Source organism: Camelina sativa, chromosome 3 (genome assembly GCF_030686135.1).
Source record: "Camelina sativa cultivar CO46 ecotype springtype chromosome 3, ASM3068613v1".
Classification (NCBI taxonomy): Eukaryota; Viridiplantae; Streptophyta; class Magnoliopsida; order Brassicales; family Brassicaceae; genus Camelina; species Camelina sativa.
In genome coordinates, this window is record NC_141882.1 from 15,491,018 (window position 1) to 15,514,932 (window position 23,915).

Here is a 23,915-nt window from a genome sequence, read left to right on the forward strand (position 1 = left end):
AACGAAGCCAAAACCTCCAAATCGAATTATAGAGAAGAAAAATTAGGGTTAGGGTTCTCCCAAATCGATTTGGGCGTTTTCAATGTTCTCTCCCAAATCGAGCTGAATCAAGTCGTTTATCTTTTTATTCGCTCTGGTTGATTAAGCATGTCTCCTCAAAGCTCTGATGCAAACAACAACAAAGCAAGTTTCGAGCAAGCGAGTTGGGGTCGTTCTTGTAATTGTGGTAGGTCTACTATCAAGCTGAAGTCTTGGACATATGAAAATCCGGGAAGAAGATTCTACAAATGTGATGTTCATGGCTTCGTTTCATGGGTTGATGTTGAGAAACAATGCAGTTGGCAGAAGTTGAGTTTATTGGAGGCAAGAGATGAGATCCGTCACTATAAACAAAAGGTAAATGTGTTAAAAGATTTTGTGATTGAAGAGGAGAAGATCATACAGCTTGAAGAGGGGAAGAAACAACTTGAAAAGGAGAAGAAACAACTTGAAGATGAAGTTAATGTAGCCAAAGTGAAGGAAAATTTACTTAGGCAGTTCATTGCAATTTCATGGGGAGGTTTCATTCTTGCAATAGCCATAATCATAACGATTTTAAAGTAGTTTGTAATAGTTGTTGGGAAGATGTTTTTAGTAGTTGTTGTGTTATTAGTGAAACGACCTGACCCGTTTTTATTTTTTAAATAATAAATAATAATAATAAAAACACTACAACTATTGGTCCCATACCCACTAGCCACCTAACCACAAACACAACCAACAGCGGAAAACATATACCAATAACCAATAAATAATCCAATCATAAACTAATAATCCAAACAGCATAAACCAGAGAACCAGCATTCCTAAACAACATTCTAGGACTCAACTCTAGCAACCTAACAGAAGCCAGACAACCAAGCGAACCACTAGAACATCCTCCTCTTCATTGCCTTGATTCCACGATCACACCTTGCCCTTACCTGAACACAAACACAAATTGCAATGCATGAGTATTTTATAAACACTCAGTAAGGCAATCCTCCCATCTACTGGACTATACACACAAGCAATAGAGATACTCTAACCATCAAACAACAATCAACAAAAAAACTAGGCCTTGCATCGACCGACACAAAGCTTGCATCGGCCGACACCATCAGGGACCAACATCGACCGACACAGGGTACGCATCGATCGACACAAGGTTCAACTGCATCGACCGATGCCCCCACTTGCATCGATCGACACATGCTCGACATTACGCGGAAACCCTATTCGCATCGACCGACGCCTCCACATGGCATCGACCGATGCTCCTAGGTCAAATTGTGCCGTCCTCGCACTAGCATCGGTCGATGCACTATGCTCGACATTACGCAGAAACCCTATTCGCATCGACCGACGCCTCCACATGGCATCAACCGATGCTCCTAGGTCAAACTGTGTCGTCCTCGCACTAGCATCGACCGACGCACATAGTGCATCGATCGATGCTCACGTCGAGCATTGTTTTCCCCGAAGCATCTCGCCGGATCTCCGTTCCTGCAACCACAAGAAACGATCCCAAGCCACAAGAAAGCTTTCCAGCGCCTCAAACAACATACTAACAAGCCTAACAACACAGAAACAAACAGATCAGAGTAATATCCAGCCTAGATAAGCCATGGTCATGCACTTACCTTTGCCACAGAAGGAATCCGACCCAAACACAGGAAGAAAACATTCCTAGGAAGCTCCTACAACAATCCCAGCTACAGATTTCTACAGGAACAGCTTGAAATCTCCCAAAAACCTCAAGAACGCTCAAGAACACTTTCTCTCTTCTCTTTTCTCTCAAAAACGGCTAAAGTCGTCTCATGAGACTTTAACTTAAGTCAAAACGTAGGAAATTGAGTCAGCATCGACCGATGTTCCTCCAGCATCGATCGATGCACATCCCAAACCGAGATTCCGGTTCGCGGATGTTATAATTCTCCCCCACCAATTTAGATTCGTCCTCGAATCTCGAACAACACTCAGCCAAGGACTCCCGTGCTTCCGTCTCCACGGCCCGCACTCCTCCGACCGCTATACAAAAGGTCACTTCTAGGCGATAAACTCACGCTCCACGCATTATTTGCTCTCGACTTTTGGACTCTCCTTTTTACTCACAGGCCTAAACCTTGAGTTTTTATTGGCTCCTCATCAGACCGAAGTCTACATGCCATAATATTTGCTTGCTCCTCATCGGGACTAAGCCTGCATGCCATAATATATATAAGGGAGTCCAATACTCGTCTCTCGGGTTGCCACCCTACAGCGCGCCCCCGGATCGTCATCCAAAGTCGATATACCAGCCATACTCCCAAGCCACAAAGTCTTAGAATATGACGTTACTAGGAGAGCTTAAGTTCCCTAAGAGCCGCGAGCAAACAATTCCGAACACGTCTGAGTCTTATCCCTATCTAGGTTTCCTTTCCGTTGCTCGCGTAAGACAACACGATGTCCTACCAACCACATATCCCCTCACTGGAATACCTCATGACCACACAAGGATCATCTCTCTGCCCAACGGGCTGCTACAAAGACCAATCAAATATCCTAAACAGGACCGCCACCAAGGCCAAACAAATGTCTTAAACAGGACCGCCACCAAGGCCAAACAAATGTCATAAACAGGACCGCCACCAAGACCAAACAAATGTTGTAAAAAGGACCGCCACCAAGGCCACTTGTCCCGAAGGACCGTCACAAAGACCATCTGTCCCGAAGGACCACCTCAACAGGCACTCTGGCTAAACAGCCCGCCACAAAGGCCACACAATGGCTAAACAGCCTGCCACAAAAGCCACACAATGGCTCAACAGCCCGCCACAAAAGCCACACAACGGCTAAACAGCCCGCCATAAAGGCCACACAACGGCTAAACAGCTCACCACAAAGGCCACACAATAACTCAAAAGACCGCCACACACGGTGCAACGACTCAAAAGTCCACCACTAAGGCCACACAAGCCCTTCCAAGGCCCTCTGCCACTAAAAATGGACAAATTCCAACTCACATAAGACTTTCCATTTTTAGCACTTCCCACTTCTGTAAACTTTCCACTTATAGAAACTTCTAAAACAGGAAACTTTCCTCCAACACACTACCTCGCGGAAACTTTGTACCCCAAACACAACCTCATCTTGTTACTTAGTCGCACAACCAACCACCCTAAGCGACAAAGTAAACAAGAGAGATGGGCTGGAATACTTCATTCCCGCTCGAGCCACGGATTACAGATGGGACCAGGCTAGGCCAGCTCAAGTCGCGGCTTGCTTCTCATACCACTTCATAAACCCTACCTTCATCCTCGCCTCAGGCTCCCAAGTCTGCTCGTCAACACCATCACAGTCCCAAAGGACTCTCATCAACTGAATCTTCTTCTTCCTAAGTTCCTTGATCCTCCTCCCGAGAACCCTCACTGGTCTCGCCTCCAAAGTCATGTTAGGCTGAAGATCCTCAAGAATCTTAGCCAACAACTGATCATCCTCACGGAGACACTTCCACAACATATACACATGGAAAACCTTATGGAAAGCATGCATAACCTCAGGTAACTCCAGTCTATATGCCACCAGTCCAACTCGCTCAATCACTCTGAACGGACCCATATACCTCAGACTCAACTTAGTCTCAGTCAATGCCCTATTCGGACCCCACAACATGGCCATCTTGAGGTACACTCTATCTCCAACCTGAAACTCAAGATCTCTCCTCCTCCTATCGGCATAACTCCTCTGCCGATCCTGAGCTTCCTTCATGTTCAGCTTGAGAACCTGAATCTTCTCCAAGGTCTCCTGAACAAAATCTGCCCCGTACATGCTCCTCTCCCCCACCTGAGTCCAACATAGCGGTGTACGACACGACCTCCCATACAAAGCCTCATAAGGTGTCCTGCCAATACTAGCCTGGTAAATGTTGTTATAAGCAAACTCTACCAAGCTCACATGATCTGCCCAATGGCCACCCTAATCCAGCACACACATCCTCAGCAAATCCTCCAACGTCTGGATCGTCCTCTCTGACTGTCCATCTGTCTGGGGATGATAAGTTGTACTCATATGCACCTTAGTTCCCATCTCTGCCTGAAATGCCCTCCATAACACCGAAGTGAACTTGGAATCCCTATCAGACACAATACTCGCTGGCACCCCATGCAACCTGACTATCTCCTTCACATACTTCTTAGCCAAAACCGTTGCTCCAGCAGTCTTCTTAATGGCCAGAAAATGTGCCGACTTAGTCAACCAGTCCACAATGACCCAAATAGCATCAAACGTCTTGGAAACTAGCAAGCCTACCACGAAGTCCATAGTAATCATATCCCACTTCCACTCTGGAAAGGAAAGACTCTTCAGCAAACCACCTGGTACCTGATGCTCAGCCTTCACTAACTGACACACATCGCACCTCACAACCCAACTAGCCACATTCTTCTTCATCCCAACACAGTGATAGTACCTCTTGAGATCTCGGTACATCTTAGTCGATCCTGGATGAATAGAGAACATGCACAAAATGAGCCTCTCTCAGAATCTCCTGCCTCAACTCCTCATCCTTGGGCACACAGATCCGCCCTTGCACCAGAATAGTACCATTAGCCGAAACATGATACTCTGAATCAACATCCTTTGAGGCATTTACCAGCCCCAAATCCGACTCTAGCGCCAACCGCACTCTGCTCAACAAATCTGCTCTATCAGCTGCAACCAAACCCAACGGCTCCTGAGAAACCGCACACAAGCTCAACGCACTGATCTCTCTTACCAGAGAATCCATATCCTGCTCCTGAGCCGAAGCCGCCCGCTTCCGACTCAAAGCATCTGCAACCAAGTTAGCCTTACTAGGATGATAGGCTATCTCCAGATCATAATCCTCCACCAGCCCTATCCACCGCCTCTGCCTCAAGTTCAGCTCGGGTTGAGTGAATATGTACTTCAGGCTCTTATGATCTGTAAACCCCTGTACCTTTGCACCATATAGATAAGATCTCCAAATATTCAGGGCAAAAACCACAACACCCATCTCCAAGTCATGAGTAGGATAGTTGTCTTCATGCTGCATCAACACACATCCCAAACCAACTCTGGATGCATATGTATACACCCGATAGGGTTCTCCCTGCTCAGGCAAAGACAACACCGGAGCAGTAGTCAACATCTCCTTCAGGCTTGCAAAGCCCTCCTTGCACTCTTGTGACCAAACAAAAGGAACATCCTTCCCTGTCAACTAAGTCATAGGACGTGCTCTGCTCGCAAACCCCTTCCAACAAACCTCCTGTAATAGCCTGCCAACCCAAGAAAACTCCTGTTCTCTGTGGCATTTTGCGGTATAGGCCAAACTCTAATAGGCTGAATCTTCTCCGGATCTACAGAAACCCCATCTGCAGACACAATATGACCCAGAAAACCCATCTCGTGCTGCCAGAAACTACACTTGCGCAGCTTAACAAACAGGTTCTGCTCAGGCAGCTTCTCCAGAACTGCCCTCAAATGCACTGCATGCTCCTCAAGACTCTTAGAATAAACCAGTATGTCGTTGATGAAGATGATGACAGACATGTCCAGAAACTCCTGAAACACGCTGTTCATCAACCTCATAAACACTGCTGGCGCATTTGTTAACCCAAACAACATCGCCTCTAACTCATACCCATACCTCGTCCTTCTACTTGACGAACAACACCGAGATGGGTTTTCTGGATATCAACTCACCACCACGCGGATATCAACACCTCTTGTCCATCCAAGAACCTCTAGTAACTTGTCTCTTAGGGAAACTTTCACAAGATGGCTTATTACAAATTAGCTTCCCGCTTAGCAATTCTCCACAGTAATTCATCAATACGAGCGTAATAAAACAAACAAGTACCATACGTTTGCATATTCTGATTCACCGCATCAAATGCTTTGCAAGCCGCCAACTCAAACCACTTGCTTTTTTTTTCCCTCAGCAAACTTACCAAAACCTTGAATCTAGCAACCCCGTCCATCTCCAATGAACTTAATCTAACATTGTCGCAACGATAAGAGTATCCTGCCATGAAGGCTTCTCGTGAACTTCAGTATCTAGCAAACAAGCCTTTCGCGGCTCAAACCTGTTGCAACTCCCCTTCCCGGGACGCCAGCACCACCGGCCTCACAATCCTTGCGCAACCGCCACACATTCATAACCGCGCTGGTCATAAAACCCTGACCCATTGGTCAACATATCCAACACCCAAGATTAAACCGCCGTCAATCTCTTAAGGTCTACATTCAATCGTTATATTTATACTCACGTCCTAGGTATTGCTTGCTCCCAACTCCTCCACCCTTAGGTCGCAACCTTTGAGCCATACCGATCTCACTCTTGGACCGAAATCCTCAAGATCTCGGTATCAGGGGAACTACTCATCCCCTCAGGGGAACATAATCCCCTTTGCCACTCTCGGAGCCCCCAACCCCTCAAGCTATCGGTATTCAGGGGAATCACCATCCCTTCAGGAGCAACAATCCTTAACGACTATAATCATCTCCCGACCAAAAGTACCTCCTATGGTCCGAGTATAACATTGCAATGTTACACTTGCCCACTTAACTTCTCATATTAACCTAGATTACCCACCAAACAGGGAAATATATGATCCAACTGCAAAAGACCACCTATCTGCCCCTCTAGGCTCGGTACCTCTCGAGAAAAATTTTGTACCGGTCATCTGTAACTGCTCCATCCTCCTAACAGAAGATGGATAGACCTCAACATCCACAGCCCTCGACTGCACCCCACCACATGCGGTACAACTGGAGCCTGCATTGGTACCCCCTCTCGGTAATCGTTCCCACAACATGCCAACAGATCCGCCAAGCGATCATCTCGACCCTAGGCTCCACCTGCTGCAACCCCACACTTGGGTTCCCAGCACCCCCGGCACGCTCACCGGCCAACCCCCTCTTGGCCCTCTTGATACGCTTGCGAATCTTCGACGCACCTCCTCGTGGAACTCTGGACCACACACTCGCTGGCTTTGGGAACCCGCCCAATCACGACCACAACAATGCCCACGTCCATAGCCAACAACTTAAACACCTTTAACCACTGCTCTTCCAAGAACAGAGGCTAACAAGCAATCTTAACATAACACATCAACACAAAAACATAAACTCATCGTGGAATCACACTATAGGCTCGAATAGGATGTTCTAGGACTCCATACCACACACAATTGACTAACTCACATAATCAATCAAGACATGCAATCCCAACATCCACAACAGAAACCTAGTGAACCCAAACCTAGAACCGTAAGGGCTCTGATACCAAACTGAAACGACCTGACCCGTTTTTTTTTTAAATAATAAATAATAATAATAAAAACACACAACTAGTGGTCCCATACCCACTAGCCACCTAACCACAAACACAACCAACAGTGGAAAACAGATACCAATAACCAATAAATAATCCAATCATAAACTAATGATCCAAACAGCATAAACCAGAGAACAAGCATTCCTAAACAACATTCTAGGACTCAAATCTAGCAACCTAACAGAAGCCAGACAACCAAGCGAACCACTAGAACATCCTCCTCTTTATTGCCTTGATTCCACGATCACACCTTGCCCTTACCTGCATCACAAACACAAATTGCAATGCATGAGTATTTTATAAACACTCAGTTAGGCAATCATCCCATCTACTGGGCTATACACACAAGCAATAGAGATACTCTAACCATCAAACAACAATCAACAAACAAACCAGGCTCTGAATCGACCGATACAAAGCTTGCATCGACCGACACCATCAGGGACCAACATCGACCGACACAGGGTATGCATCGATCGACACAAGGTTCAACAGCATCGACCGATGCCCCCACTTGCATTAATCGACACATGCTCGACATCACGCGGAAACCCTAATCGCATCGACCCACGCCTCCACATGGCATCGACCGATGCTCCTAGGTCAAATCGCGCCGTCCTCGCACTAGCATCGACTGACGCACATAGTGCATCGACCGATGCTCATGCCGAGTGTTGTTTTCCCCGAAGCTTCTCGCCGGATCTCCGTTCCTGCAACCACAAGAAATGATCACAAGCCACAAGAAAGCTTCCCAGCACCTCAAACAACATACTAACAAGCCTAACAACACAGAAACAAACAAATCAGACTAATCTCCAGCCTAGATAAGCCATGGTCATGCACTTACCTTTGCCACAAAAGGAATCCGACCCAAACACAGGAAAAAAACGTTCCTAGGAAGCTCCTACAACGATCCCAGCTACAGATCTCTAAGGGTTTTTCTCCTTTCTCTTTGCCCAAAATGCATTGTTTAACTTAAGTCAAAACGCAGGAAATTGAATCACCATCGACCGATGCTCCTCCAGCATCAATCGATGCACATCCCAAACCGGGATTCCGGTTCGCGGATGTTACAATTAGTAGTTGTTGTCTTTGTCTAAACATGATGTTATAATCAAGTGATGTGTAATGTTGGCTAAATAAACTGATTCCTTCATAAATAGTTAATCCAGGTTCAAAACAACACTTAACATATGATACAAGGATCATAATGGTCGTGACTCTTGACACAAAAGAACACATGATGGTATTGATACAAAAGAAAACATTAAGAGATTTGTGTTAAGGGTCATGAGGTCGCCATGAGTCGAAAACAGTGTTAGTCCAAGGTGACATGAAAAACACCGGAGGTCTTGGTGCATCTGATTCACGACCACGACCCCTGGCACGACCCTTGCCTCGACTACCAGGAGGACGACCACGAGGAGCTTTTTTAGTAGGATCTATTGAAGTAGAAGGTGGAGCTGTTGATGGATGTGGATCTGTTGGTGTTGATTGGCTTAAAGGAACAGCTGGTATGGTTTGGCTTTGAATTGTCCTTAACCGTTTAGGTGCATTATGTATACTCCATGGACCATTGTTTTCAATCTATATAACAAAGCAAACTCCATTCAACAAAAGGAAACTCAACACTACAAAGACAACAAAAGTAGGATACTTACTTGATTTTTCCTTGGTCCCCCCTCTTTCTTAGAGGATATGAGGGAGCAGTTGGTTTGTCACAAGTACTTTTATTGTGACCAGTTCTCTTGCAATTGGAGCATGTCATGGTTCTTCCGTCTCTTGTTAACTTGTTAGGATTTTTCGATGACTCATGAGGCTCTTTTATCCTAGCATACTTCTTTGGCTTTCCCCTTTGCTTCCTTTTTTCTGGCACTTGAATAGGTCTCTTATCTTGTGGTTTCCACATCCTTTCACCCCTTATAGGTTTAATGTTGTCTAAGTAAGTGTCTTGCCACACACTTTTCAAGAAGTGTTTATCCACATAGCTGCAACATATAGAGTTAAATCAACAAATTCAATGAATAACTCGTTTAAAGGAATTGAAATGAGAAGAAATACTTACTCATCTGAATCACGGTTGTGTTCAGTGATAATAGTTATTGCATGAGGATAAGGAATTCTGGTGATGTTCCACTGGTTACAACCACAATGGCGCTGACTGATATTCACCTCAAAGCTTGCCTTGCCCTCTTTAACCTCATATAAAGACTCACTGCTTTTTAATACTTGACATAACTTTGTTGCATTGCGGTTTGCCTCATACAATGTCATTATATGTGGTGTAAACTTTGAATGACACTTCTTTGCTTTCTCATACCTCTTAGATACACGCTTCATGGTTTGTCTTCTAATATCTTCAAGCATGTCAATAATAGGCATTTTTCGTGACTCCTTAATTGTCTTGTTGAAACTCTCTGACAAGTTGTTGGTTACATCCTGACAAACTGCATTGCTGCTGAAGAAAGATCTACACCAAGTCCTCGGTTCTGTTTTCAGCAAATCTTCATACTTCTGGATCATAACTTTTCAGAGCTTTCATGTTGTAGTTGTAGTCCCCCTCATTGACACTAAATGTAACAGCCCAGAAATAGTTTTCATATTCAAGCTCGCCATACACCTTCTTCCAATTAGCAAAATTGTGTCTAGCACAATGCCTATGCTCAGCGTTTGGAAGGTTGTCTGTGACAGCATTTATCAACCCTTTTTGCTTATTCGAAATAATGGTAAAACCATTGCCTAGGCCGAAACCCAAATCATTCTTCAACTTATCAACAAACCAACCCCAAGAATCATTATCTTCTACTCTTACTATAGTTCAAGCTATAGGATAAATTCTGTTATCCGCATCTCTCCCAACAGCTGCTAATATTTCCCCTTTTAACTCCCACTTTAAAAACGCTCCATCAACACCAATGATAGGCCTACAACAGCTTTTCCATCTCTTTATCAGTACCTCAAAACAGACATAAAACTTATCAAATAGTTTCTTACCATCAGCCTGAGGAATTGTGACAATCTCTGTATGTATCTCGTTAGATCGATTTAGTTTTGCTTCATAATCCCAAAGTTTTGAAAATTGTTCTGCCTGAGTTTCTATAACCATATCGAGGGCTAATCTTCTTGTTTTCTGACATATCCACTTAGACACTGATAGATTGTACCTCATCATTATTTCATCTTTTATATCAGTCCATCTGATCATAGGCCTTCTTCTTGCTTCATCCTTAAATAGTTTTGCGACAACCCCCTGTTTCAACATCCTAGCTCTTGAAGAAATGTTATGGTGATGCACAGCTGCCAGCTGTGTATTACCCCATCTACATAACTTCACATCATAATTGGTTTTTAACACATACCTCAGCAACTGATCCTTGAACTCTTCGCCACTTTGAAATGTCTGTTTCAACCACAAGTATGGAGGCTGATCTTTCACATAATTGGTTATGGAAACTGATCTTTCTTCTTTATTAAACGCTACCCATTCATCGTCTGTGTCAAGTGCAGGGTTAGGTTGCTCATCATCAACATATTGTCGCTCAAACTCAACATCATCTTCTAGATAATCAACAACAGTTTCAGCCTCATTCCTGACAGTAGCTTCAGCCTCATTCCTGACAGTAGCTTCAGCCTCATTCACTCCTTTATCAAACAAAGCTGCAAACCTAGGATCATCATTACCTACTTCTTGAACCAGATCTTCACCCTTGTCTTCAACCCCTTTATCCTCAGCTACCAACTCAGGTTGTTCCTCACCATCAGATTGTTCATGCTCTCCGCAAGCCATTTGATGAATGTATATATCAATCTCACATGTTGATGTCATTGTTTCCATACACATCTGCCTAATCTGGGCATCTTTATCTCCAAAGATAAGCCTTGCTAACCCAATTTCTTCATGTCGTAGCTTATACCATACTTTCTCAACCATCCCACACATCCCATTTTCTTGACAAAACTCGTCGAATATGGACCATGTGACATAATCAGGGTCCATAATCATGTCCTCCTTCACTATTCCTCCTCTGTAATCGAAGATATCTTGATTCACATAACCACATCCACCATAATGCATATTCACTTTCATAATGTCACTGCATTAATAGGGCAAATCATTGTTAATCTATTCCACAAAATGAAAAAACAACAAAACCTTAAGCCCCAATTCGATTTCAAATCACGTTTCTAAACACATACCTCATCTTCTCCAGTGAACTTCTATGTCTTCTCGAACACAAATAACTTGATTCAGCTCGATTTGGGAGAGAACATTGAAAACGCCCAAATCAATTTGGGAGAGCCCTAATCCTAATTTTTCTTCTCTATAATTCGATTTGGGGATTTTGGCTTGTTTAAGATTTGAGGGAAAAGAAAAATAGGGTATAAGTGTCTTTTAATTACCTCGTTTAACAGTAATCCCGATTCCGTCTAACGTCGTCGACGGTGTAAACGAAGATAATGTGAAATCGGCAAATCGAGAAAGTTGGTGTTTTTTATATCATCAAAAAATTAGTCTATGTTTTTTTTTGGCAACGAAAAAACTTCATGTTTTTTTTGGAAATTTTTCCTATAAAATTTCATGTCATACCGGAAGCACAATGCATTATAACGAGGATTTTGTAATAGGAATAACACAAAAAGGGACGGTACGTGACTTGTACCCATATCTCTAGCTTTAGCCTTTAGAGATACAGCGTAATGAAGGGGACGAATGTGGTCGGTGTGAGGTCGTGATTTCTTTTGGCTCCTCTCATATATAAAGCTTTTTCGTTTTCTAGTGGTATAATGTGATCAACCATAATTACAGCTAAATTACTAATTTTGTTTGTGAAAACCCTATTTATGGCTCCTATTAAAATATTGGACCAGGCATAATTTGAGTTATCTTTAACGGATTTAAAAATTCAATTTCTTATAAATGTGACCTAAAAAAAACTGTATATCCTTCCTAGCTATGTGCCCCAAACTGGAAAACTTTTCATTAATTGTTGTGGTTTTGTAATAGTTACGCGTCTTACGACAAACTAGGATAGTCACGAACTGATTGATAATCTTTCACTTTTATATTTCTGTATAAACGTTTAGGTGAAAGGTAGCTTCGATGCAAGAGTCCCTTTTTTACAAAATCTTCTCAACATTTTTTTTTTTTTTTTTTTTTTTTTTTTTTTGCGTCGGTTAGATTAAGTTAGCTAGCCCTAATTAACGGATGCAATACTCTTCGGTCTTCAACTCACATATTTCACTTTTGTTATAAACAACTAGTTATCCTTGACGATTAACCTAAAAAGGAAATCTACAGTGTCGCGTTGGTCAAATATTCTTGAATAAGTCGGTGGTTTAATTCCAACACAAAGAAAGAGAGACATATTTATATACAATACTATAAAACACCAATGAAATTAAACAATTATAAAGAAAGGGATGGCGTTGACAAACCAAAAATAGAAAAAAAATGATGGGAGTGAAATTAAAGAAAAACTATATTTGGGATTATTGGTGAAATCTGTCCCTATTTGGTTTAACATCTCCTATATATAAAGTAGTTTTCTTATTTCCACAACAATTATTAAAATTTGTATAAAAACAACATTATTTTGTAAAAAAAGTTACATCTATGTGTCATAATATCCTGTACTAAACTAAAGTATATATAGTGTGGAAGTTAGTGGGTGCTAAAGTATTGAAACAAGTTTGGTATGTTTCGGCAATTATCAAAATTTATCAACGTTTTGAAAATGATATCTACGTAATTTTAGAAAACACCAAAAGTTTGTGAAAAGATGGTTTAAGCATTAGTTGGCCTATTTTTGATTAGTATATATGAGAATTTATAACATTATTCTGGTTCAGCTTTTTTTATTTTATTCACGTGTTCGATTATAATTCTATATGATTATTTGTGGATGAGATTTTGCTTCTACAGAACTCTCAAATGTTAGGATTCAGCCATGCATGTGTTAGCTAGTGTACATCATTACGTTTATCCACGCGCATCCATCAGCAAATTACGTGGCCATCCAAAAAATCTTATTGTTTTGCAATTCATCTTGAACCTGTTGATAAGTCAAATTAATCTTCTGAATAATTTCGTATTCTACTTACTGATCTTTAGTATTGAATTTACGATTTTCACTCACGCAGTGTCCCAAACATAATTTAGTGTTCACGCAGGTTATTGAACCTCTTGGTTAAGTTTTTTTGCAAGTTTATTTAGGGGTCAAGAGGACTTCCAAGACGAACTTAATTCTCTTCTACAAAGATTTTGGTCATTAAAACATGATGATCTCACATAGGTTTTTTTTTTGGTTTCGTTTACGATTTTATCATCAAAGCATGATGAATATCTCACATTAATATTCACATGTATGAAAGAAGACAACGAACCCAATTAAGCTTGATGGTGGAGGTTTCTAAGAAATCTTCTCATCAAGCTCATTAAAGGGCTTAAGAGAGAAAGAACTTAAGAAATGAATTCAAGATATACAAGGGTCAAGACAAGAAGTGAACTTTAAGTCAAACACTTTGGGATCATCTTGAAAACCTTCATGTGATGGAAACAACATCAGAGTTTGATTAAGGATGATTCCATAGTATCCTTAATGGGCCTTAGTATCCTAAATGAGCCTGAAATAAGCCCAATTTGATAAATTGAGATCATCTTGGAAGTGAGCCCCATGGATGAGCTGTAAATAGATATGCAAGGCTGTGGCTGTGGCTGTGGCTGTGTTGTGGGATGAATGATGACGCGAGGTGGGGGAAGGAATGTTGTTGTTTGTTGTTTAGGCTTTTGCTTTTTTTGAAGTCTAAAGGCGTGGGGAGACAGCTCTGTCTCTTTCCCCTTTTTTTCTCTTTATCTCTCTTCCTTCCATTTCAATTATGCACATTTGCTTCCTATATTTGGAGGAAATGATTTAAAGCTCTACTGACAATTTTAATATAAACCATAGTTTATATAAGATTGATTTAGTCTTAAACCTGTTTTAGAGTATTGGATGAAGATAATTTAAAGTTCTACTAAACACTTTTTGTTGATTTTGTTGTAAGATCTAATAAAGTGTTCTAATTCTTTATCAAATTTGGATGAAAAGTATGTACATAACAGCAAAGAATTGTATAAAATTGAAAATAGAATATGGGAATTTATGAAACATGAATAGATCTTTTTCAATCCTTCATATGCATTAAACTACTATGATCATATAGAGTGGGTAGATATAAATTAAAATTCTCTGCTAAATTATCAATGAAAATCTGAAATATTTCATGATCTTAAATATATGATCCAATTATCTTTAGTCATGGATTTTAATAGAATTAAAACTCAACTACAGTCCATTATTCAATTAATGATTCTAAATCATGCTTTACAATATGACATTATTGGATATGATATTTGTAATTCATGCTTAATAAAACATAAAAATTGGTGTTAATAAAGTAGGATTTCAAATACTTCATTAAATTCCATTGTTATTCAAAATAAAAGAGTTTTGAAAATTTTCTTCATGAAGTCATTGAAATTTTCCAGAGTTTCATGAGTAAAATTATTAAAATCATCCAAGTTATACCGCATAAATTTTGAAATCTAAACAAATGGATTTTTAGAAAAGATTAAATAACACATCTTAAATCATGCTCTTAGAAATATATGCCATAAATGATTTTACTTTCTTATATACCAAAACTACACAGCTTGTGTGCAATTGTAATATGTGATCTTGTGAAAATTGATTTAAGATCATTTTTTATAAAAAGTTAAAACAAAAAAATTGAAACAAAAAAAATTAGAGGAATAATGTTTATGTTTCTGTTTACCTCTGACAATTATTTTAACTGCAACTAAAAAAGAATACTACATCTGTACTTGATAATACTTTTAGTTTTCCACCTATTAAAAAAATACCAAAATTATATAACAGCTCAAATAAGGATAAATATATTTTGTCCAACTGTAAAATACATACAGAGTGGATCCGACCAACAAGAAAAAAAAAGTGTAAAAGCACAGTGACCGTACAATAAATAAAACAATGTTATTGATATTTGGGGAAAAGTTAAGCTTAAATAATTGAATTGAGTGTGTCCCCCAAACTCTCTTTTTCCTGACTTTTCCTTGAATCCTCTTCCCTCCTCCTCTTCTCTTCTCCTTCTCTCTCTCTTCTCTCAACTACCGTTCTCTGCTTCTTCTTCTGTTCCCAAAGTCGGTAACTTTATTTCGCGGGTTCGTTCGTTGAGTTTGTAGCAACATGACAATGGAAGACACGACATTTACCAAGGTGTTCGTTGGAGGATTAGCTTGGGAAACACACAAACTCTCTCTCGGGAACTACTTTGAACAGTTTGGGGACATTGTTGAAGCTGTTGTCATCACTGATAAATCTAGTGGCAGATCTAAAGGCTACGGCTTTGTAAGTGTTTCTCTTTCCTTTTTTTTTTCTTGAACTTGGAGATTTGTTGTTATAGCTTCATCAAGCTCACGGGTTCTGTTTTTTTTTTTTTTTTTTACTTTTAAAGGTGACTTTTTGTGATCCGGAAGCAGCTCAGAAAGCTTGTGTAGATCCAGCTCCTGTTATTGATGGGAGAAGAGCTAATTGTAATCTTGCTGCTTTTGGTGTTCAGAGATCCAAACCTTCTTCTCCTGTTCATGGTACTTTTTAGGTTTCTTTACCTAATTTTGATGTAATTCCATGGATCTTGCCATTATCTAAGAGAAAAGGCTGGAATTGCATGTCGTGACATGTATCACATATTTGTAGCAAGTTAGCTACTTTATTGTTTGAGGGGTAGTTTCATCTTGCTCAGTACTCTAGTAGTCTTTATGATGTGCTGCAGACTAATAAGTTAAAACCTATAGGTCTGTTTTATACTCTGAAGACTTATCTGGTTAAAATATGCTGTGTTTTGTTTTTGCTAAAAGCATATGTTTTAGATGACATTCTCATGGTGTTGTGTTTAGTAGGACATGCAGGAGGAAGAGGCGGTCTGAAGGTGACTAGCCCTTTCAAGACACACTTTGGAGCAGCGGCTACTGCTATGCCTTCGCCACTTCCATTCTCTCACTACACACTTCCTTACACTAATCCTTTTGGGTACTCCACGTTATATCTCTTACTTCTTTCCCAAACTCATTAAATAGACTGCTAAATCCTCTGTTTGGTCTCATTAAACTTTGTTAGGTTCTCTTCATACACAATGGACTACAATTACCCCACGGTATGCTTATCTCAATCTAGTTATCTAGTCTTTCCCTATTCTACTTTTTATCTCTTATAGCTTATTGAATACTTGTTTTTGTAACAGAGATACTACAATGTGTATGGAGGGGCAACTGCTCAGCATCCAATGTATAGCAGCGGACCAATGACTGGTGTAGCAGCAGCAGCAGCAGGGTTTTACCCATATCTCCAATTTGCTGAAGGAAATGGACCAGTCACTGGTTATGCCCCTCTTCACTACCCCAACCACATGTTTCATTATTCTGCTCTTGCCTCCTCTACGGGTGGAAACTATCCACACCACAATGGTACACCAGTGTCTCTTGCACCTTCACCAGTCATACCATCAGGTTTGTGTAATTATTTGTTTTTGTTGTTCATACAAAACCTGGAAAAACCAGAGGTACTGATGTTCTTCAGCAGTGTGCTTTGCAGTTCCACAGGCTTGACCATGAAGGCTCATGGTTTCAACTCTGATTCCATTGATGCTATGTAGAGGCCAGTTCATTTTAAATCCTTAAGTCAATCTCTGTTTACTAATTTTTATCCACATGCCTCTGAAGTCCCACAAGACCTGTGGCCTAACCATGGTTGCCCTTTTCCCCTTTATGCTTCTAACCCATTAGACAAAGAGCCTTTAATTTGGAGTTTGGGCGACTTTGAAAGTTCTAGTTAAGTCTCACATAGGGGTTTTAACTTGGACCATTGTCATACGCATTACTCATCTTTTCATTTTATTCATTGCATTACGTGCTTCTGAACGAAGTTTCGTTCAAGATAGCCTGTTCGAGCTTTAGAAGTAAAGAGTTACCATATGTCTTGCACAGTGCCTCAGAAAGGCAAAGCAATTTTGTAGAAAAACATAAAAAGCTTAGGATTGGCTGATCAACATGAAAGGAAATAAGGATTTACCAGGAAAAGGCACAATGTCACCACCTGGAAGTGTTTGAAGTAGTGTGTGCAAAGGTGTTCCCACTACTTTTACGCTAAATCCATTTTAATGTGCAGTCTTAGGATTATTAGATCTAGGACCATGTAGTTACAAAGTCTTATCGTAGATTGCTAGAACATAAATTTCTCTGACATCAAGAAAGGCTAAAGGAAACAGCCTCACTAACTTCCTTTTGAGGATATAAGGAAGTAGTTGGTGTTTGCTAACCCATGTATATTCTCGGTGGCTAAGCATTGGAGTTATAGCCACACTTAGATTAAGATCATTTTTAAGATTCAAGATATAGATTGCTCTCATCATATTTTCAACCAACCCCCACATATGGATTGTGGGGGGGTCCTTGCATTTGCATGTTTTGCCTCTTGGGAGATATTTTGGTTCCCTTTAGGTTCTTCTCTTTAACGTCAACCAAACCAGTTGATCAACCATGGTTAGGATTTCAGGTGAGAGGTATTTATCACCTCCTTATCTCTCCTTTACTCTTTCCTCTGTTTATTCAAGAACAAAAAAAAAACCCCTCTCTAGACTCTTTTTATGTGCGTTTGTTATCTTGTAAGCTTGTGTTTCTGATTCTATGTAAGAAAACAAAACCTTTCATTTTCCATCCACGGTGGTTTGGAAAATGAAAATGTGATTGCAATATTTTACTTCTATCTGATATAAACCTCCCTCAGTTGTGACAATGCCTCCTTACAATATGTATCCCTAACATTCATTAAATTGGCTTGAAGAGGCAATCACTCGGCAACAAACTAATATATATGTACAATCATATGAACAACATAAGCATCATATCATACACAAACCAAGGTAGGAACTTGAGACCTATACCTAATATACAATCAACAATACTACAAGACAAAAGGCACATAGTGAAACTAGAGCTTGAATCTGGACGACGATTTTACGGAAGAGGAGAAGCGTGTTAATGATCAAGAACGTGTACACTCAATGCCCTGACAAATAGCCAACCAAACACCAAGTAGCGTTAAGCAAATAGTTGCATCAATGGCAAGAACAATCTGCACTTGACGCCGCCACTTCCTCTCAATGCTCTCAGATCGTCCCCTTCTTGGAACATATGTAGTTGCTGCAGGTGAAGAATCAGAACGTTCTGTAACGTTTCCTCTATCATTTGATTTCCGGTGCTCCTCTATCTCAATGCCTCTCTGTGAGTTCACATGATCTCTCCCTTTCTTCTTCTCTTGCTTGTTGGATCTTCCCAAAAGCGGAGCTTTCGTTGAATTAGCTGCGTCGCTTTGTTCAGCACCATCAATGGAAGGTGATGATATCGGGAGACAAGTGAGATCAGTCTCCAACGAAGCTATGAGTCTTCGGACAAGCTGATCTTGAGCATTGCTAAAACTCATACTCCCAGAGAAGCTACCTCTCGAATTCTTCTTATTAGCTTTCTTTAACTCAACCTTTAGATTCTCAAGAAAATCAAGAACGCTAGATCTCTTGAAAACATCATCAACAATGGCGAAATAAACGAACCCATCTTCCATCAAGAACCCAAAAGTTCTCTTACTCATCGTTTCGAAGTACCACTTGTGAAAAGGCGGAGTCTTTTCTAAGCATAACGCAGCGAGACTGTCGTTGTTGCGGTGGTCTCCGGCATTGTTGTAAGCGTATAGAATCTGGTTGTCTTTTGAGACACAACAGTAGTGAACTGTGTTTTTGATTGAACCCATGTCGGGACTTTCGATTAGGGCAGGCGATGAGAAAGAGAACAGAGAGATGAAGTCAATTCTCTGGTTTGGGTCTAGGGTTCTGGGATTGTTCGAAAGGAACCCCAAGTTAAAGTCTTTTAAGATCCTTATCTTTGCTAGTAAGAAACAACGAAAGGAATCTTGAAAAGGACCAAAGAGAAGATGGAATGTTTGGGAAAGAGAAAGCATTAAAGCAGAGAGAGAGAGGACAACACAATTCAAGCTCTCACCCAACCCTTTGACTATGCTTTATCTTTTCTCTTTCCTAGTATTACCTTATCCTCTGTTTCCTTGACTTTGAAACAGACTATGAAACCGCTAATAGAGGTGTAGTTAAAATCATCATTCATCAAACCCTTTTGGAACCAGTATTGAAGCAGACCATACTCAGCTTTTGCGCGCGAGCAAACGCAAGGGTTAATGGGACAAGTTTCTCTGAGTAATTTTGGTAATCTTCCAAAGTTTCAGGTTCGAACACAAATATTTACTACACATTTTGCCTTCTAAAGTGTTTGTTTCTTCTATGGATCAGATCAATCTCTCATTTTCACTCCTAATAAATTTACTAATGTTACAAGTTACAAATGCAAGTACACAGCAAACTTTACAGAAGTGGTTAATCTTAACCAGGTCTACAACTACAACAAGCATTCGATGTCCGGATGCTGTTCCGTTCATCCTCTTGCGTTTCCTTCAAGCCCTCCTTTGCATCTCGATTACACTGAGTCGGATCACACTGTTGCTCTTGGCCATCGTTTAGGTGGTTTACTGGCTCGGATTCCTGTTGACTCGACACTTCTCTGTGCCTTACTGGCTGAGATTCCGGTTGACTCAACACTTCTCTGTGGTTTACTGGCTGAGATTCTGGTTGACTCAACACCTCTTCATCAGGGCTCACAAGACTCGGACCAGAATCTTCTTCGGTTTGACGGGGTTGGCTGGGGAGAAGAGCGAGACGGCAAAGGGGGCAAGTGGTATGCGATGTGAGCCAAAGATCAATGCAATCCATGTGAAAAGTGTGTTTACATACAGGGATCTGTTGAAGCTTGTCATCTGCTTGATACTCCCCAAGGCAAACAGAACATCTGTAAATCAAAAGGCCTAATCAGTTTATTATTCTTCATTCTAGTTTACAGTTTTGACTCTCAGTTTCAGGATTATAAGCACAATTATTTAAACTCCCAAGTTTTGCCTCTACTAGGACAACTAAATCTTTCAAACTATCTTTAGATCTTGAGATATCTCTTTCAAATTACATAATACAACATATTGTCCAGAAACTATACCCACCACAATTACCTGATCATGTAAGCAACTACTGTAACATTTCAACCTCCATTCAAGTAACAATGTGACTGTCAATTGGACCTAAGTAGTACCTTTCAAAATCAAGGCAGACCAAAAATTTCATCCCACTAGAGATAAAGACTAGAACCTCTCATCTTTGTTCACTTCCACCAATGAACAACAAAGATTTAACTCATTTTTTTGAACTTTCTACAACTAAGCCTTATTCTTTATTTTCCTAAAGCCTTAGAAAATCTTCACTCATGGTTCATGAATTTATGAAAAAAGGACTAAAATTACAAAAGGGAAAAGAATCTGGAGAACTCACTGTGAATCCATTACGGTGAAGCTCTCTTTAAAGACGAAAATGGGAAGCATCTCTCTCAGCTCTTTACTCAATCCTAATTCAGCCTGCTCACGTTACAAAACACACCAATCATTACAAAACTAAATCATAAAAGAACAGATCTTCGTCTTCACAAGGTGAAACTCAATAAGAGAGATGAACAAAAGAAGAGATTAGTCAAGAGTAACGTACCGTGGAGAGAGAGTTACCAGAGATGAAAGTAGTTCGCATTCCGAGAGAAGACAAATCGGAGCTACCACGACGAAGGTAGATCAAGTAGAACAAGAAGAGAATAATAAATGTGAAGCAGATTGGTACAGAAAAGATGAATGCTTGATAAAGTTTAAGCTCCGGCGAGTTCGTACCGGCTGATGATGAACTGTAGTTTTCCGGGTTTGAGTTGCTGTAAGACATCACCACACCACAGAGTGACAGACCACACCACACCACACCACACCACAGAGTTCACAAAATACACAAACAAAGACTTAAATCCCAAAAAGTCACTTCCTTTGAATGAAGAAGAAACGAGAGAGATCGTCAGATCGGGAGTTATATTAAAGAAAAAAAAATACAATAATGGTAATAATGTGTATATGTAATTTATGTCTGTGTGAGATAGAAAGAGAGATGTGCCAGAGGTTTCAGGTGAAGCATTTTAGCTTTTCAGTATAGGGCAACTGTCTGTTTCCTTCTTCATTTATGATTATTTTTCTAATGGGAAAATTAGATTAAAAATAAAATAAAATTTAGGGGCATTCATTAATAATGAAAGTTTTATGATTATGAAATGTTAGATAACTTTTCCCGTAGATTCTGGCCGAACAAGCAAAACAAGAAAAAACAAGAGGAGGGAAAACGTTACACACTTTACACCGATCATAATCGACAAATCCTTCGTTTTTGGGATTTAGCCAAAGCCATCACCAAGTTGTCAACTTCAGGTTCTTTGATTGTACTGCTTTGTAAACCATATGGAGACACGTACGAGAATGATTTTGTTTTTTTTCCTTTTCTTGGTGTCGTTCTTTAGATTCATAAATTTTATTTGGAAAATTATAGTCCTTAATACTTATCCATAAACAAGAACAAAGACTTGATATGGCATGTTACACCTATACAGTAATATGTAGTGTAATACTCTCTCACATGGACTTGGCTAATTTAAAGGTATCTTTTGCTTATCTATAAAAGATTCATCTGCCTTCTCAATCTATTTGCTTATATATAAAAGATTCATCTGCCTTCTCAATATATATATATATATATATTCATACATGAACATGACTTATCTTACTATATTCCCCACACTTACATTCTCCCCCTTAAGAAGGCCTATACTATTTCAGATATAGTTCCAAACATTGTAATTTACAGAGAGGCTTATTGTTATAGATAACTCAAACTCCGAACCTCAACATCGGCATAGCAGAACACAAGGTCATAGAATCTCCAACGTTCTGCTTTGTAGAAACCAAGAACTGTTTGATTTAAGCGATCCTTTCTTTTGTTGGTGTCTTTGTAGTTGGACCATCAGAGCTGAATTTGCGGACAAGGACTTTGAAACACGGCAGAAACACGATGTATAGTGCAACGATTACAAATGGAGCCGCTATGAGCCACCCTAGTAGCTGCGAAAATAAGTTCATGTTTAAGCAGGTTATATATGACAACCTGGAACCAACTTTGCCATAGAAGTATATACCGATGAGGAAAACCAACAACATCTTTTAGATTTGAGAACACTAACAAATGACAACACGATGAGTAAAAATCCCACTTGTAAGCTACTGAAGCTACAGGATTGTAATAGATTTGGGCAGGAAATGCGATGAGCAGCTTTGCATAATATTACCAAAATCTATACCACTAAGCTAATATTGGAGAACCTTACCGCATTGCCGATGCTTAAGAAAACATCTCGGGAAGCTTGGCCTGTCAACACCTTCTTTAGAGCATCAGATGTTAAAGGAAAATGAGGTCCACCGATAATTTTTTCACCAAGCCGTAAGAAAGGCACCACAAGACTTCAATGTGACACACATAGCCAAAAACAAAACTACACATAAGTAGTCAGTTCGATACTAGAAGATCAATAAAACACTTTGTTTTGTGTTGTCTCTTTATATTGGTTCAAAAGCCGTAACTTCGAAGGAATCTTAAGTAGAAAATAAATGGCTACCTTAGTTCTATTGGAGTAGCAATGAAATTAGCCAACATCACAGTTGGAGCATGACAAAGAGATCCAAGCGATGCAATAGCCAGGCCACATAGCAACACAGTAACACCTATCAAAACACAAATATCTCTCTTGAATGAAATACATTTAGAGATCACAAACACTAAAATCTTCGATGAACAACTATTCGAGAAACGAAAGTGGCACGAGAACTCACCACAGATTGGAAATACTCCCATGGTAATCCCCAATGCTGCTGAGAACGCCAGCTGCTTTGGCTCAGCACCTCTAAAAGGGTACACAAATAAAAAAATTTGGTTCACTTTACACAACAACACAGAACATGGAAAATACATCTGAGTCTTTTATAAGCTACATGGTTACACATAACTGTTCAAACACAAGTCAAGAAGTTAAAAAACAAGTCATATCTACTTGATTCCACAAGAAATAGGAAATGGGTATCAAAATAAACAACATCGACTAGCAAGTAAACAACTTTATAACACACAGTAAAAGGATTCATAACAACAAAATATGAAGAGAGCCACATAATTAAAGAACCTTCGCAAGATCTGGACAAGTGGTTCACTGATCTTCTTATTGAACCAAACTTTCAAACTAAATTTCGAATTCGCCATGATATAAGTTCTCAGCAAGTTAACAAATTTAGAAACGAACAAGTTATTGAATCAAGACTCGAATGGAAAATTTTCACTGAAACCTGAAGAAATCTCGAAATGGGGGGTTTTTCTCTTATCTCTTTACCGCTCTACGGAACCCGAACCGAGTTCGGGTAAACGGGTCAAAACAACCATAATGGGCTTTTTGTGTTTAAAATTGGGCTTACTAAAGTCCAAATCACTA

General features: G+C 40.1%; 4 protein-coding genes and 1 pseudogene across 9 annotated transcripts; 1 reads left to right on the forward strand and 4 right to left on the reverse strand.

Annotated features, from left to right (window-relative positions):
• Positions 1-8,527: 8,527 nt before the first annotated feature.
• Positions 8,528-12,055, reverse strand: LOC147946976 (uncharacterized; annotated as a pseudogene). Its single transcript, XR_015587042.1, has 4 exons — positions 11,555-12,055; positions 9,423-11,451; positions 9,015-9,345; positions 8,528-8,944 (listed from the first exon to the last, which is right to left on the reverse strand). The product of XR_015587042.1 is annotated as an uncharacterized LOC147946976 (transcript).
• Positions 12,056-15,326: 3,271 nt separating this feature from the next.
• On the forward strand, positions 15,327-18,207 carry LOC147946977 (uncharacterized). 4 transcript variants are annotated; one of them, XM_087505548.1, is made up of 6 exons: positions 15,327-15,765; positions 15,872-16,004; positions 16,314-16,446; positions 16,534-16,570; positions 16,658-16,922; positions 16,996-18,207. In XM_087505548.1, exons 1-6 carry the CDS (start codon positions 15,604-15,606, stop codon positions 17,019-17,021), a joined length of 756 nt encoding a protein of 251 aa, XP_087361674.1. In that variant the 5' UTR covers positions 15,327-15,603; the 3' UTR covers positions 17,022-18,207. The 4 variants fall into 4 exon arrangements, with proteins under 4 accessions (XP_087361674.1, XP_087361676.1, XP_087361665.1 ...); XM_087505550.1 differs by having other exon boundaries at positions 15,401-15,765; positions 17,008-18,207; XM_087505539.1 differs by having other exon boundaries at positions 15,414-15,765; positions 16,317-16,446.
• A 54-nt stretch (positions 18,208-18,261) lies between these two features.
• Positions 18,262-19,425, reverse strand: LOC104757709 (phytolongin Phyl1.2). The gene has a single exon (XM_010480473.3). It carries the CDS (start codon positions 19,423-19,425, stop codon positions 18,457-18,459), a length of 969 nt encoding a protein of 322 aa, XP_010478775.2. The 3' UTR covers positions 18,262-18,456.
• A 247-nt stretch (positions 19,426-19,672) lies between these two features.
• On the reverse strand, positions 19,673-21,626 carry LOC104757708 (RING-H2 finger protein ATL58-like). 2 transcript variants are annotated; one of them, XM_087505525.1, is made up of 4 exons: positions 21,235-21,602; positions 21,062-21,122; positions 20,852-20,934; positions 19,673-20,321 (listed from the first exon to the last, which is right to left on the reverse strand). In XM_087505525.1, the coding sequence occupies exons 2-4, from the start codon at positions 21,098-21,100 to the stop codon at positions 19,859-19,861; spliced, it is 585 nt and encodes a 194-aa protein (XP_087361651.1). In that variant the 5' UTR covers positions 21,101-21,122; positions 21,235-21,602; the 3' UTR covers positions 19,673-19,858. The 2 variants fall into 2 exon arrangements, with proteins under 2 accessions (XP_087361651.1, XP_010478774.2); XM_010480472.3 differs by having other exon boundaries at positions 21,062-21,626.
• A 484-nt stretch (positions 21,627-22,110) lies between these two features.
• Positions 22,111-23,817, reverse strand: LOC104777362 (uncharacterized). The gene is made up of 5 exons (XM_010501599.3): positions 23,613-23,817; positions 23,266-23,336; positions 23,052-23,157; positions 22,764-22,896; positions 22,111-22,500 (listed from the first exon to the last, which is right to left on the reverse strand). The coding sequence occupies exons 1-5, from the start codon at positions 23,687-23,689 to the stop codon at positions 22,360-22,362; spliced, it is 528 nt and encodes a 175-aa protein (XP_010499901.2). The 5' UTR covers positions 23,690-23,817; the 3' UTR covers positions 22,111-22,359.
• Positions 23,818-23,915: the final 98 nt, after the last annotated feature.

Excerpts from the sequence above, each read along its gene's own strand:
- LOC147946977 (XM_087505548.1), top strand. The coding sequence starts at position 15,604 with ATGACAATGGAAGACACGACATTTACCAAGGTGTTCGTTGGAGGATTA. Across the intron at positions 16,447-16,533 it reads CCTTACACTAATCCTTTTGG|GTTCTCTTCATACACAATGG; the intron begins GTACTCCACGTT and ends AAACTTTGTTAG. Across the intron at positions 16,923-16,995 it reads TTCACCAGTCATACCATCAG|TGTGCTTTGCAGTTCCACAG; the intron begins GTTTGTGTAATT and ends GTTCTTCAGCAG.
- LOC104757709 (XM_010480473.3), bottom strand. The coding sequence starts at position 19,425 with ATGCTTTCTCTTTCCCAAACATTCCATCTTCTCTTTGGTCCTTTTCAA.
- LOC104757708 (XM_010480472.3), bottom strand. The coding sequence starts at position 21,283 with ATGTCTTACAGCAACTCAAACCCGGAAAACTACAGTTCATCATCAGCC. Across the intron at positions 20,935-21,061 it reads CTGGTAACTCTCTCTCCACG|GCTGAATTAGGATTGAGTAA; the intron begins GTACGTTACTCT and ends TAACGTGAGCAG. Across the intron at positions 20,322-20,851 it reads TTCACCGTAATGGATTCACA|ATGTTCTGTTTGCCTTGGGG; the intron begins GTGAGTTCTCCA and ends TTTGATTTACAG.
- LOC104777362 (XM_010501599.3), bottom strand. The coding sequence starts at position 23,689 with ATGGCGAATTCGAAATTTAGTTTGAAAGTTTGGTTCAATAAGAAGATC. Across the intron at positions 23,158-23,265 it reads GGGAGTATTTCCAATCTGTG|GTGTTACTGTGTTGCTATGT; the intron begins GTGAGTTCTCGT and ends GTGTTTTGATAG. Across the intron at positions 22,501-22,763 it reads TCTTAAGCATCGGCAATGCG|CTACTAGGGTGGCTCATAGC; the intron begins GTAAGGTTCTCC and ends TTATTTTCGCAG.